At 37.0% G+C, this 16376-nt stretch overlaps 1 protein-coding gene across 2 annotated transcripts; it reads right to left on the bottom strand.

The window, feature by feature from the left end:
• Positions 1–654: 654 nt before the first annotated feature.
• On the bottom strand, positions 655–6948 carry LOC121256524 (ferric reduction oxidase 7, chloroplastic-like). Of its 2 annotated transcripts, XM_041157360.1 has the most exons (9): positions 6238–6948; positions 5529–5634; positions 5187–5378; positions 4838–5072; positions 3404–3731; positions 3048–3321; positions 2438–2693; positions 1911–2340; positions 655–961 (listed from the first exon to the last, which is right to left on the bottom strand). In XM_041157360.1, exons 1-9 carry the CDS (start codon positions 6575–6577, stop codon positions 792–794), a joined length of 2331 nt encoding a protein of 776 aa, XP_041013294.1. In that variant the 5' UTR covers positions 6578–6948; the 3' UTR covers positions 655–791. The 2 variants fall into 2 exon arrangements, with proteins under 2 accessions (XP_041013294.1, XP_041013295.1); XM_041157361.1 differs by lacking the exon at positions 655–961 and having other exon boundaries at positions 2238–2361.
• Between the last annotated feature and the right edge of the window lie 9428 nt (positions 6949–16376).

The following is a 16376-nucleotide window of genomic DNA, read 5'->3' on the forward strand; positions in this document are numbered from 1 at the left end:
AAAAAGTCTTATATTTATTATATTTACCTTGTGAGGGGTTTCTTGCTAAGTCATTGACTCATTTTAATTTTATTTCATATTTTTAACTACTTAGGTGAGGATGATGATGAGCGTGAGCAGGCAGACCAGACTTAGGAGGAGCAAACTGATACACTTTAGTTAACTTTTATTTTATGATTGTCTTTTCCAGTTTAATTGATTTGGTAAGCTATGATTATGTTTTAAACATGGTTTATTCTATCAACTCTTTTATGAGATTAACAATGTTTGTATTTAATTATACAAGTCTCTGACTTTATTTACATAAGTATGACATTTTTAACCTAATGGAAGGGAGTGTTACAATTACCCTAAACCCATATGGTAGTGCACATCGCCAACGCTTTGATTGATAAACATAACAATGCTATTCGTTAAAAATATTCCGTTGCCCCCTAACTATCTCATATGTACATCTAGTGTCAAGTGGACTCCTGTTGATCGGCTTGGGATTTTTTTTTTTTTTTTTTTCCATTCTTCCGATGCTAAGGCTGACTTCATAGATTCATCCAGTATATAAGGGATTATCATTTGCTAAGTAATAGAATAATCAGCGCTTGACGTATATGCATCTCTGGAAGATGGAAACTATGGGTATACATTGATGAGATAACCTAGCATTAGGAAATTTCCACTCGTCCGATATCAGAATATCAATCATCGTTTTCAGCAGACGCAAGCCATTTAAGTACAAGAAATTCAAAGCGTGTCAAGCCTATAAATATGATAAGAGAAAAGTCTTGACTATAACCCTACAAATAGAAACTATGGCTGTTGAAGTGGAAGATCGGATCATAGTTTCTTCTTTCCAAATTCTGCGACCTACACTCTTTAGCTACACTTGAGAGAAGAGTTTGGGGACCGCACACAACGACACCCACATCAACAGAGCCCCAACGAGCTGATACTGATCCAAAAATTTCTGCAAGCAAAAATAAATATGGAGTCAAGAAAACAGTCGGTACCTTGTAAATCAGATGAAAGCCCATGTGGGTTTTGACATAAGATTTACAAATTCCAAATGTTCAGAAAGCAGCAATCTAGTACCAAACAAACTTGCTATTTGTTGAAGCGGAATTTCCATTTCAACAAATATTAAGAACACTGTAGAAAGGAAAACATTGTCACGCATGCTGTGACAGTTTGCAATTTTGATATTGCAAACCACCGAGGTAAAATCAGCTTCTCAACACTATAAGCATGAAACCATATATGCCCAGGGCTAAGAGGAAGTGTTAAGCGCATGACCTTGTGATGTAAGGTGATATCTGTGAATATAGTATCGACAAAAAGTCAAATACTAAAAGACCTTAATTAGTTGATGAATCAAGTTGCCCTATTCTTCCTTCATTTTTCTTCCTACCTGATTTCCTTCTCACATTTACTCCAATTTTTTTTTTTTTTTTATAGGTACCAAAAATTTTGCATGACATAGACATTGTCCTCAATGCTGTTTAATCTGGAGGCATCTGGTTTAGACCATGAAAGAATAAGAAATTCAGCTTGTTCATTTCTCCTAATACAACCTTGTCAGTTTTGTGATTAAACCTTAAACCATAAACCCATATATGCAAACATGCCAATACGGAACAGTTTTCTTTTTAACTTCTCAAGCTCATTAGCCGTTACAGAAATAAATAATTGTATTTGCAGTTTATACAATAGAATGTGACATCCATTCTGAAGAAGATATTTAATGTTACTGACATTTTAATCGGTAGCTTGGCTTTCAAGTATCAGAGAAATATGTGTCTGTTAGAATAAATAAGCCCCGCTCCCTAAGGGGCCACCCTACTTGATATTTGACCTGAAACCTATTTATTATTAAAATAATAATAGCTACCTTCTGCCATAAAAAATTGGAAACATACCTTTGAAGTCTGGTCTGCAACCATACCGAACTGGATATGAACTAGCAAGAGTTTCCTGGTATAAGTTCTTTTCTGTGAATACTTCATTACGCCGCATCATGTCAGTCTTTACCCCATCTTCCTGACTTTCCTCCCTGACTAAGGTCCTTTTATCCCAAAGATGCCATAAACCAACCACAATGCCACCATAGATGAGAACACTGACAACCATGCATGCTACAAAAAGAAGGCCTTTGTACCACCAATATGATATACTAAAGGGATTTATGTAACAGATGTCTAACAAACTCAAAGAGATAACGAAGCCAATTGTAGATATAATAACATAGCATCCAACCCATATCTTATTTCCAGTGCCAACCAAGGCTGAAATACCCCCTCCCATAGAGAAAACAGAAGAGCTTGTAGCCTTGTAGATATTACCCTCCTCCTGCATCAGCAACAGTCAAATCTAGACTGAAGAGATGATCTTGATCGTGAAAAATGACAGCATAGATAAGATAAGAAACAGGAGACTTTTAACTTACCAATGAAGGCTCTGATTCTCTAGTGACATACATTTGAACTTCGATATTCAATTTATCAGAGAAAAATGAACAGATTGACTCCACACCAGTAGAGGAAAAAAGAGATAGCTCATTCGACCTCTTCACAGCCCAAACAAGTAAAACATTTCTTGGTACACAAGTTTTTTTATCCTTAGTACGATGGAGAATATCACTCAATATAGCTAAAAATGGAGAGATCCCACTACCTCCTGCAACCAGTACAAGCTTTTCATACCTAACAGGACAAAAGTTGTTAACCTGTTAAAAAATGCACAGTACATCTTTCAATAGAAGTAACGGATAATTTAGTAAAATCCACTGATAGAAAATGGATAGAATACTGGCAATAACATTCAAGCTTACTATTCAGAAACCACAGCAAACTTTCCCAAACTATAAATGTGCTGCCAGTTTGAGTTTTCCATTAAAATTATGGTTGGTATGAAAAAAATACGGGTGTCCTGATGAATCATCATTACCCTCCCCCAACCCCGCGAACCCACCAAGAGAAAGGAACATGTATTAGCCATTTACTAAGGTATCCATTATGATTGCACACACACATGCATATGATGAACAGAGTACTCACATCAAGTGGTATGGTGATTCATGGCCATAAGGCCCCTCAACAGAAGCCATAATCTGACCGCGAGGTAGTAAAGGTAGCTCTATTTGAGAATCCTCAGTGATATTTGAGACTTTCCGACTTAGTATTGATGTCCAGTCACCAAAAGCCTTTATGAGCACAGAAAGATGATGCTTACCATCCAATGGACTTGATGAAACACTGAAAGGATGCCATTGCAGCCAAGATATTTCCCGCACTCGTAGGAAGATGAAACTGAGGGCATTGTACCGTAGGTCTACATAATCAAAGAGGAAGCTCTAAGATTTTTGCTCAAAAACAGAACACAATAAAACAACAAATTGTTGAACTAATCTTACTTCCAGGTTTGGAAAGCACCAATTTCACTGTTCCACACGGAAGGCTTTTCATCGAAACTATGTTGACAGTCGTACGTGATTGGCAGAACCTTAGAAAGCGATCAAGCATGAACAGAAATATACCCCCAAAAACTTTGCTAAAATTCGTATCACCAATATGCAAAGCCAGGAAAATGACAAAAAGTACGTAGAGTTGATGTGTATAGAAGAAAAGCTCAAAATATCGCTTCCTCACAGGAGGAAGTGTTGTCACCCATATCAATAGACCAAATACATAGCAGATAACCCCAGCAAGGTTCGCTCCACCATCACTTTTCCACTCAATTATCTGCATGAACCAAAAAGTTAAGAAAAAAAATTGTTTAAGAGAACTTTCTTTGTTTCCATGTTTCTTCCGATTTCTCAAGGAAGAATAATAAGAAGTCAGACAGAGATAACAAGAAGAAACAAGAGAATTTCATTAAAAAAATTTCGATGTCAGTTTGTCTTTTTATTTTTTGTCTAGTTCAATTATTGAAGTCAAAATTTTTCATTCACTACTTAGTGGGGTAAAACGCAGAAAAATAGTTCAGTCTGGCATCCCAAGAGCATGAGTTATTATAAGCAAACAAAAAAATCCTGTCAGCCCCACCAAATCTTCGTCAACCAGTGTAGAAAGCACATAACTAAAAAGGACAAAAAAGGAAAACTAATGAAAAAGACTGATTAGATCAAAGTTAAAAGCACAGGGAAGAAGAAACTCAGTTATAATTTAGGAACTAGCATGTTTAAACACAATAATTACTATAGAATCTAACCCAAAATTAAAAATCCACAATACGTGGTGAAATACTATTCTATGATAGAATTTCTATCCAACTTCTCAAACAACTTGAAGTTTCAAGCGACATGGGTACCACATAATTATCCGAAATATCCATAACAAGAACTTAATGAATAAAGAAGTGTAAAAATAAAAATAAAAAGAGCATCTGTTTGTATTTTCATAGAGATAATGTCATAGGTGCTGGAAAAAGGTATAACAATTACTTTTGGTCTTCTCTATAACCACTAATTTTTGTCTTTTCTTGGTACATATGAGGTTTGGATAATGAGTTGAAATAAAAGTTGAAAGTTGAATAAAATATTGTTAGAATGTTATTTTTTAATATTATCATTGTCTTGTGATTTGAAAAAATTGAATTGTTTATTATATTTTGTGTAGAAATTTGGAAAAGTTGTAATGATTAGATGAGATGAGTTGAGATCAGCTTTAAATCCAAATAGGACCTTAGTATTTTATCAGAAGCATCATAAAGTTGTCTCAACAATGTTTAAAAAGTAAGAGGACTATAAAATTAATTTGAGAAATATGTATACACATAAAAACAGTGATAAATTTGTAACACAGTTTCTATCTGCAGAGGCAATAAATAATTCAGTATGAGCACTCACTTCAGATGGTATGATGCCCCGTATCGCCCATAAAATCATGTAGCAAAGTCCATGAAGGGTAAGGAGGAACATTGTGAGATTTCCCAACCAAACATGGTATCTGGTGGCATGCTCGAAAGGTATATCCACAAGGCGGAGGAGAATCGACCCCCTCGCGATTGGGAGAAAGAGAAAAGCCAAGCAAGATAATGCAATCAAACCAAAAGTATATGCTGACATTTGCAACATAAACAACCTGAAAAATAGGGGAAATCAGATTTATTTGGAACACGCCTGATATTGCCTAGTTAAATCATGTCACTTCTAATACATACTAATACCCAACAAAACCCAAAAAATAATATCTTACCTCTTTTCTTCGAGGGTCAAGTCACCATAGCTAGGCAAAATTTCAAAGTTCTCTACCGTATAGGCATAAACAGCCCAGAGAACAAACATAACAAAGAGGACTATGCCAATCAATTCGGCAGCGGAAACGACCCCAAATGGTCCATCCACCAGAACGGGAAAAGTCCACAGTCGGTATCTTGGAGGCCTTTTCCTGTAATAGATTATGTTTTTGGAAGTATTAGAATTTAAACAGACATATTGGGTCGATGCCTCTGTTTTTGGTTATCCCAGTTCCAATAATCTGGTCTGTAAGTAACACAAATACAATAAGAACTTGTACAAGTGCAAAAGAATCACTTACTCTTGTAGTTGTTCTTTCTGTTGCTCTTCCCCAGAGACGAGAAGATATGGAACGGCAAGAAAGGCGATAATGATTATGGGGCCACTGTATAACAGCAAGACGCTCCCTGAAAAATACACCGTGGCAAGCTCTTCAGGCCACTAATCCTGAATGTGATGGTGAGTTCGAATTCATACGAGCAATCATAACCTTTTATAATTTGTTTACGTAGTTATTTTTTATAAAAGATAAGAACACTTTTGTTGCCTTTACATTCCACATCGAACCTCAACTATAAATTCATCCAACTATAAAGAAGGAGATGTGTTCACTGTGTAAGGGCAAACATTTCCTTTTTTATGTTTTTCCCCCCTTCTCCTTTTAAATCCACCGGTTTCATACCCATTTTGGTTTAACTCTGTTTTAATAAGAATCAGAAGTCCTTTTTTCTGTTCCCTTCTCTCAAGTTGAAATCTTTAACGAATAGCATAAAAGAAATTTTATAACTCAATAATGGGGATTTTTGGTTCTAGTGCTTTAGATGGACATGGATGGGATGAAAATCGGGGAAGACGTTAACGCCCATTTATAACTCATTTTTATCTCATTATTCAAACAGATCTTAACTTACCGTCGCTACCACGTCATTGCAAATATTTTGTTTTTTTTAAAAATTGTATTTTGTAATTTTATAAAAAATTACAAAATTATAAAAACACTAAACAAGCACCTGTCTCCCCGAACAGAGTTCCACTGGTAGCACTGACCCAGACATCGTAGAGGCCGGTCCCGAAGTCCGTGGGAACGAGAAAAAAGAGAGCAACCCATGCAACGAACACGACCCACATAGTAAATTTGAGAACCCATTTGGCCAATGATAAGAAGATGCGCGTTTCCTTGATCTTGTACTCGTTATCATGACCTCCGTTGGAAAGAAGAGGTTGTTGATCAGAGTATAACTCATCCACGGCCATGGTGACCAGCAATATACAGCAATAAGAACCCGAGCTCTTCTGGGACTGGGAGCGGGAATATATATCTTTGTTCCTGGACATGTCCAATTCCCTCATTTTTCATTTTGGGACTCACTTCACCTCGCAGCTGTAGTTCAAACCCCTCACCTAATTCCTCCACGTGTCTACATTCGAAGGATATAGAGGATGTAAATATGGCCATCCAACTTTCTTTTTGCACTCGCGTAACTGTGTCTGGACTGTGTACAGTTCCTCCGCACCGGCTGGTGTTGTTTACAACTTTACACTCGAGCAAGTTCGTTGAGTACGTGGAACAAACAGGTGGGGCGTCTGGCGTATAGGTGTCGGAGAAAATTAGTTGGTCAAAAAAAAGGGTGGGGGCCGTGGGGCATCTAACTTTCTTTAATCTGTTTGTTAATTCCAGACCAAGGATTCTAGGAATATTGGGAGAAGCTAATATGATTATTAGGTTTGAGAAAGTCTATTTTGCTTTCTCAACTTGACACCTCCATTTGACCGTTAGTCAAAAAAAATTTTTTTTTTTTTTTTACTTAGTGGTTAAGGAAGTAATTTTAAGTGTATTGGTGTATTTTTTTATTTTTTAAATATATTTAAATATGTTAAAAAAATGTGAAAAAAAAAAGAAAAAAAAAATTTTTACGCTGGGCGGTATGCCCAGCGGTCAAAATGGGGCGGCTACGTTTTGGTCCGTGTGTCTTGTTTTTTTTTTTTTTTAAATAAAACCTCCGTATTTCTTTATCCAGCTTCAAACAATACAAAGTTTGTCTTTTTTCCAAACAATTTACAATGAAATCCAGAACTTCTTCTATCCACACATTTTCTTCTTCTAATCTTAAACTTCCTTAGCTAAAGTATGAACCACTATATTCTTATTTCTATATGCAAACTATAAATTCCAATCTGATCTTTTTTTAATACAATTCTAATATCTTCAACTAAATAACCAAAAAATAAATAAATCATCCTCATCACTTTTGACTGCCATTACAACAACCTTAGCATCCCTTTCGAAAATTGACTTTTGTATATTAAGAACAATGCACAACTCCAAGGTCTTCCAGAGTGCATAACATTCTGTTACTGTTGAATTATGCACATTATGCCTTTGATCACAAACAGCAACCAAAGCCTCTCCCTCCTCGTCTCTGATCATGATCCTCGCTCCCATTCTTTTCCTCTTAGAATCTAGGGAAGCATCCCAGTTAACCTTTATAAAACCAGCCTCTGGGTTTTCACATGTCTGCTTGTTAATGACATCATTCGGTAACTGGCCATCCTTTCTCTGTGTTCTCTGAAAATACTGGAACTCTTCAAGAACTTCCTTTGTTCTTTTTAATAAACTTCTTGGGCAAGTGAGTCTCTTTTCAAACACAAATTTATTCATTATTAGCCAAACTTTTCTAAATAGCACTGTCATCTCCTAATGTTGGTTCTTGTTCAATCTTTCCATAAGCTTCTCCCACAAATGCATGAAGTCAGCTTCTGTACTACATATTTTAACAATACTTTCAACATATGCCCATATATCATTAGCTACTGAGCATTCCCAAAGAACATGCATAACTCTCTTTTGGATGAAAGATTGGGCAACTTTGATCTTCAACAATTTTTCTCTTGAACAAGTTCTTTTTTGTAGGCAACAAGTCATTTCCAACCTTCCACATGAAAAGCTTTACCACACCTAGCACTTCAAGATCCCATATGTTTCTCCACCTTTTATCTTCCTTCCCCTCCTCTAAACATACACCTTTGCTATTTTTTAGTCTTTCAAGTTGCAAATAATAAACACTACTTACAGTGAACACACATTTCTTCGATGGACCCCAAATAATCCTATCTTGTGCATTACCACTACTCAAAGGTATACTTAGAATCTGTTCAACCTCTTCACTAAAAAAATGGGGCTCTAATCCTTTCTTCATCTCATTCCCCTTTATGCTTTACAATAAGCTCTTCCACCTTGGAATCTTCCCTCAAGATAGAGATAGGTGACTGCACAGAAAAGGATGTTGGAGTTGGCAGCCATTTGGAACCCCAGATCTAAATCTTGCTTCCATCTTCCACTCTCCACCTTAAACCCTCTTTCCACAGCTCCCTAACTGACCATATACTCCTCCATATTAATGATGATTGTGAGCTAAGCTTTGCCTCCATTAGACTAGAATGCCTAAAGTACTTTTCGTTGAAAACCACAACTACTAAGGGTTTAGGATTCTTGATAAACCTCCACCCTTGTGTTTGCTAAGAGTGCTAGGTTAAAACTCTCCAAGTCCCTAAACCTCAATCCACCCTTCTCTTTTTGCAAGAATCTTCTCCCATTTTCTCCAATGTATTCCACTTTCTTTCTGCTGCTTTCCCCACCAAATTTCAAAAACATACCATTTATGTCATTACACAACTTTTTACTAAGCTTGAATAAACTCATGGTGTATGCAGGAATAGCCTGTAAAACTGCCTTTATCAACACTTCTTTGCCAGCTTATGATAAAAATTGTTCTTCCAACTAGTGATCTTCTGCCACACCCTATCTTTTAAAACTCTGAAAGTTTTCTCAATTTCTTTATGCCAACTGACCCTTCTGCTACTTTCATTTTTCACTTCTTTTATTAGGTTCCTTCTTCTCCTTAGATTAGCACAAGCATGAAGATATTTAGTATTTCTATCTCCAAGCTTGTACCAATTTCTTATGGCCCTTTGTGTTTACTCCACTTCTGAAAGCTTCTTTGTTTCTGTTTAATAAACCAACCACATTGCTAGAGGGTTCCCTTTCAGCTTCTTCCCTCTTACATACTTCCTTTAAAACCAGCTCACAATTCTCTTCAAGAGTCCAGTTGGCTTCATACTTAAAAGTTTTCCTTTTATCCCATCTGTTTTCCCTTTCCTTTAGCAAGTGAACTAGCTATGGCTTATGGTTAGAAGTTCTAGCCACCATTACTTCCACCCACGACTCCTTATACACATCTAACCATTTAGGATTTGCCACTACCCTGTCTAACCTTTCCTTAGTGAAGGTTTCATCTTCATATAAGTTACTTCATGTAAACTTGTCACCCTTCCAACCTAAGTCATAAAGGTTCTCTTCATTTAGAACTTCCCTAAACAGTTCCATTTTTCCTTCTGGTCTTGCTCTTCCCCCAAGCTTCTCATCATTAATGAGGATTTCATTAATATCCTCCACTATGCGCCAACCTTTAGACTCCTGAGGCTTGAAAGATTTCAACAAAAGCTAAGAATCCTTCTTCTTAACAGTTTCAGGCTGCCCATAGAAACAGGTAAGTAACCATCTCATTTCTATTTCATCTAAAACCCAAGAATATATGTGTCTTTAGGAGTAATTCACTATATCAATTCCCACATTAGAGTTCCATCAAAACCATTCCACCCCTTTTTCCCACTGAGTCTACAATAAAACAACCCTCACAATGTAACCTCTTCTTCAAACTTTCAATCTTACTGCTTTTAATCTTCGTTTCCATGATGAAAAGTAAATTGGGTTTATTCTTCTCTGCCAAATTGCAGAGATCTTAAACTATCTGAGGATTCTCTAACCCTAGGTAGTTCCTACTTCAGATTTTCATAATATTTGATGGGGCTGACACTCAATCTCCGCCACTATAACAGATCTATCTTCTTCATCTGTTTCACTACTTCACTTCCCTCTCTTCTTTATCTTGACATACACATCTTCATCAGAATCACCACATCCATTCCTCTTCTTTGTATCATTTGATAAAATATGCCTACCCTTGATTCCTTTTGCTCTAGCTCTCCTCTTCCATATTCCCTTCTTTTTTAACTGCTCAGCCACCTCACTACTCATCCTATTTTCTAATTCTTCCAATAACCCCTTATTCCTTGTTGTATTTCCAATGCCCTCTTCAGCTTCCTGGAAGACTCCCCCCTCCCTTAACTCCTCTTTTGCCCCTGTAACTTCAAAGTGGATAGAACCATCTTGCCCCTCTCTTTTTTATTTTTCCCCTCCCCCTCACACATAATCACTTCCACATTATTTTTTTGTAAATTTTTTTTCCTCTACTCTTCCATTTATTGACAACTCACTTTCTGAACATCCCCCTTCCCTTTCTTCCCCACCCCTATTTTTTTGAACCTCAGCCACGTCTCTCCCCCTGACCCCATCTCCTTCTTTTTCTTCACTACTCCCCCCACTATGTGGCAATTTTACACACTCCTTCTTCCACCTGCTTCCCTCCTCTTCCCTTCTAGGACTGTTGCTATAGTTCTTAGCCCTTTGAACCTAATATTGTCTCAGCCATATTCCATATTAATCCTCACCCAGAATTTCTCGTAATAAAAATTCACCCGATGCAATGGAGTATACCCCTCAAATTTCTTTAAAACTAGCAACTGGTTATCAAAAAGTTAGGGTCTCCCTACCTTTTGCTTATCAGCTTGATTCTCGAAAATTATAACAAAGACATTTTGACTTACCTCTATAAATTTAGTTGCCTTGCTTATCCTTCATATTTTTTCCATTGTTGATCCCAAAACCTCCCTACTTATAGTTCTTGTCGAGCACACTTTCCCCACAAGCTTTTCTATTCTTTGTTCTTCAGTTCTTCTGAGGCATTATCTTCAATCATTATATCTAATATCTCCTTTTTCAGCAGTCTGAACCTCTTCCATTTTTCTTCTAGGACATCCATTATTCCTCTTAACTTCACCATACTCTACCTCTCTTCCGCTATAGTTATGTCACTGGAACCTTCTATAGCCTCCTGACATCGAGCCCTACCCCAGAATCTACCTCTCCCCTCACGCCTTGGACCACCACAAAATTCTCTTCAACGCCTTGGACCACCCTTTTCTGTTATAACTGTCACCACGGACCCCTACGCACACTCCCACTCCACCCCTTTTCCAGAGAGAAAAAGAGAGGAGGCTTTTTTCTCAGTAGAACTTAATCTTGTTACTTGTTTAATTAAAGGTTCAATGGCTTGAATTCTCACCGTCTCCTTATCCGTGTTAATATCATAAATTATGTTACATAAGATTAAATGCAAAATCAATCTTGTTAGAGTATTAGCATTGGTTTATCTATATACATATGCAAAATTACATATTTTGGAGATTGACTTTGTCATTTAAGAAAAACTCCCACATTGGATGTGGCACCCCCAGCCCGGCTTGGGATTGGACTGTGATTGAAATCTTGAGACATGCAACCTAAGGTTACATATCTCTCGTACATGAAAAATAAGACGCAATGCACCTATGTATATTAGCAGTATGCAATATATGTCGCAGCGGAGATTTTAAAGTTCGTGTAAAACTAAGCAATGCCTAAAGTAGTTGCATTAGCTCATGGTACCATAAGACTAAATATATCCCAAATATTTTCTTAACATAACATGATTTTCAAAAGTACCAGATAATATATTCATTGTCTCCCAAAATATAAGTACTGAAACTTTCTCCCAAAACATAGGAAACCATTGCAAAAGGTTAAGTCTTAAAAATCCAAATCATGTTTCCTTGCTACGGAAAAAGTGGTCCCTCTTTCTTTTCTTTTCTTTTTCTTCAAACTAGTCAACCTTCTTTCTCTTTTCCAAAAGTTGGTCCTTGTCCCGATTCCTTAACCTATTCAATTCGTCAATGAGCTGCAATGCCTCAGTAATGAGCCGGTTGGCAATCTCTACCCTATCCAACAAAGAAGGCTCTATCGAGCTCTCATTATTCTTCGGTACCTCCTCGATGGTCTAGGGTACCGTCCTCTTGCATTTTACCATAGGGTGATCTTCTAGACCTGTCACAATTTCTACCATTTCGTGTGTAAAATGGTAGTGGAAACTACCACAATAAGATTTCGAGAAATCTCAGCAAGTAAACATACAACATATAACAGTTAACATAAGCATACAAATGGCCAATCATGAAATGCGTGCATGGACATATACTTGACGTATGACTTAACCCAAAAACTTGACTTATGCACTTGACCTTTTTCAAAAGACATGTAACAGAGATCCTTAGACTTTTCAAAAAACATCTTTGACATCATTTTCATATGGATCTTTACACATTCATATCATATCATTTCATGCGAGCTTGTTCATTTCATATAACATATGGTGAACATATCATGGCTCCCTTATGCACCGCGTGTTCCTACTAGTTACCGTACCACCAACGGTCCTTATGCCTTAGTGAATACGTTTTATTTATATTCATTATAACACGACAGTACTTCGTCGAGTTATTTGCCTTAGTCATGGCACCCACTAGCGTTAGGTCTTACCTCGCTCCGGCATCTTTTTCAAAAAGATCCATTCGAGGTACGCCTACAGTTCTTTATCAACTCTGGGATTACCACTCCATTCTTAAGCACTCCCAAGTGGACAGAAGAGTTCTACTAGAACATTCCCCCCGTCGTAACATTTGGGGTCATAATAAAACATGTACTTGACTTTCGAAATGACTACCTTTCACCCAAATGCATGCGACATGAGCCTTAAGACATACTTTTCCTTTCACATGACATGTAACGTATGAAATGGCATGTATGCAAGAACAAGTTCATTAGCATGGATCATGGTATGGTAACATATGAGCATGAATAGTTCATGGACAAAATTTGAAGCATATTACACATGGAACATCAAAACACTTAATCCAAACATACACAAACATGCTTGGCCGAAACTTATAGGGTTCATTAGCATGTGAAATTCATTTTGATCATGGACCAAATCTAGACTACAATGGACAATAGATCATGGCAAAGATAATCACATAATCCAAATCATGAAAATGTGGCAAATCATCACACAAGCTGAAACCCTAATCTCTAGCCGAACCCTAATCACTTTAAATCATGTCATATCATCATGCACACCGAAACATATAATCATGGCATGTTCTTATACAATTCACAATAAGATATTTATTCACAAAGTCACTACATAACAAACATACACAATACCAAACAAGATGAAAGACTCATAAGTATATACATATGTTAACTGAAAGTAGGTTGAGAATTTACTTACAAAAATCCTTTGTAATCTACAATAGCAAGCTGTAATAGAGTTGATACGACTCATTAGAATAAGGGTCTAACCCTAATCCTTGTATGCAGGTGCTATGGAGTTGCTAGGGTTTGTCATTTGCTGAAGGTGATGCTTCAAGCATTTCGTTCAAGGGTTTAGAACACAAAGACCTTCAAGTTCATGTGACCATGGGTAGGTCATGAACATGTGACTAGTGTGCGTGCATTATGGTCGAATGCCTTGAGGATATGAGTCCTCAAACTTTCGATCTCCACCCTTGGAAAATCCTAGGGTATTTCAAAGATGAAATGACCCTTCATGTGAGTACGTATGTGTTCTAGGTGATCGTCCCATTCGACATTTTCACCTTCATGGCGTAGGCATGTATGTGGTTCTGAGAAAGATGATGAAAACGTGAATCTCACAGTGGGGCTCCTTCTTTGCTTGGAGTAGTAGCTCGTCTTGAGTGTGGAGAGAGTGTGGTTCTTTTTTGTTTGGAAAGAAAGAATGCGAAAGTGAGAAAATCACTATGTGTTCGTATAGAGAGGTAGAGTGTAAAGAGAAATGGTTGAAATTCGAAAATGGAAAGGGGAAAAGGCCTTGGTGTGTGGCATGTTCCCTTTTTATAGACTTTTCCTCATCAATCTGATTGGTGGTTCAAGGGTTAATGCATGTTGGCCAAGTGGCGTGACCCTTTTTTTTTTTTCCTTTGGTTGAAAATCCTTCCCCTTCCCTCATCATTGGGTGACTTTGGGAAGAGCAAAGGCCACCTTGAGAGTGGCGTGTGCCTTGCCCTAGGCCAACTCCAAAAAGTCCTTCTTGTCCCTCTCTAATTCTTCCAGGTTCGATGTACTTCATGTGTATAAGTGCAAACTGACCCAATGCCCTTTCATTTCCAAAGAAAGTGAGTGTGAATGCATGCCAAGTGGCATTGGCATGTGGGGGTTTCTTGGTGCCGCCCTATCTCTCTTTTCCCCATGAGGATCTCTTCCTCTTCCCTTGTTTGTTCCCTAGGCATCTTTCCCCTTCCGCAAGTCTTCTAGAAATTCCAAATTGTGACATGTGGCAAGGAGTGGGTGATGGTGGCCGAAATCCTAGGGTTAGGAAGGTCATTTTGTGTGGTGCCTCTTGCATTTCCCTAAGACAAATCTTCTAGAACATCCCTTCCATTAATAGGTGAGTGACATGTGGCAATGTGAGCTGAAAATTTATAGGAATCCGAAATGCCCTTTAGATTTCCCATGTAATTTCTTTGAAAATCTCACTTTTGTCTTCCCCATGTGTCATTCTCCATGCAAGACTCTTAGGACTCCTTACTATGGACAAGTGGTGTGTGATTGAGCTGGTTGGGAAGGTGAGTGGCATGTTGGCCGAGTGGCTGTTGGCCTCCCCTAGGTGATCCTATGATTACCTTCTAGAACTTCCATACATGGATGACAAGTGGCAAGCTCAATGGCTTATCACTAGGGTAGGCGTGCAAGCCTTTTGGGTTTCCAAAACCCTAAGCTTCTCTCTCCTTAACCCACCATCATGTCCAGATACATTATGATTAAGTTGTGCATGCGTGACAAATGCACAAGCCACATGGTGTTGGGTGTGAGCTTTTGGGCTTAAGCCCACCTAATTGGACGAACATCCAAGGGCTTAAGTCGCCCTTCTCTTGGGCTTCAGATGCCTAATATTGAGGCCCAATGTCTTAATTACTCTATGCCTAATTCATGGCTCTTAATAAAAATAAAAACTTAGGCAACGAAAATATAGATAAAAGTCTAGCTAAGTCCGGGTTATCACATCGGATTATGTGTTTTTGAGCCAAAATATAATTTTATTATTATTAATTTTTTTTCCTGAGATTAATTATATATATATCGCAATTAGCACCCACTACAAATTCCATACTTTAACCTATGCTCAAAAACATCAATTTCATGTATCAAAATATTACCAATTTCATATATCAAAATCACAAATTTTATATATACACCAATTTTATCAACAAATATTAACCTATGTTCAAAAACATTTTGTATCATCAACTTAATACAAATTCTATGTATCAAAATCAACTTAATACAATTTTCATAAAGTTGATTTTGATATAAATTCATACACTTAATACAAATTCCTCCAAGTTGTCTAGAATACAAATTTCCAGCACCAAAATTATAGTCATTCCATTACATTACATGTTACTATAACTGATACAAGTCAAATACAAAAATTTCTGAAGAGCAAACAGTAACTCATTTGTTCCTCAATGATTTCAATTTGAAAATTATGAAAATACTCTTGTTGCACATAATTCATGAAATCAATATCCAATTTCATAATTTCTATATCAATTTTCCTCTTCTTAAGAACTATTAATTCAGATCTATCTTTCTCAAACTTAATTTTCATCTCAAGTTTTCTCTTTTTAAGAAGTAGTAACTCAGATCCATCATTGTCAAACTTCATTATTATTTATTTTCCCTCCATCATACAAGTTTTCCTATCATCTTTCATATGCCTTAAGGCCTCATTAATACAAAATTGATTTTATTATTTCTGGCTATACGTAAACTTTAATTATACTTATTAAGCTAAAATGTTGTTTCATAAATCAAATACTTCAATCAAATATCACTTAAAACACTGTATATTGAGTAATGTTTTAATTTTGGAGTACATGCAAACACAGAGAAAAGATGGCCTTCTTAATTAGGCATGCATTTTGTTTTCCAAAAGGTCAAGAGACTCAAAACCAATATAGAGCATAGACACACACCCTTATACATATCGTAACAGCAGCATAATACTAATGACATAAGGTGTAAAATTCGCAACATAAGACCATAAGAGCAACAGAGCATATGTCTGAAAAGCAT

This window comes from Juglans microcarpa x Juglans regia, chromosome 3D, assembly GCF_004785595.1.
Source record: "Juglans microcarpa x Juglans regia isolate MS1-56 chromosome 3D, Jm3101_v1.0, whole genome shotgun sequence".
Classification (NCBI taxonomy): Eukaryota; Viridiplantae; Streptophyta; class Magnoliopsida; order Fagales; family Juglandaceae; genus Juglans; species Juglans microcarpa x Juglans regia.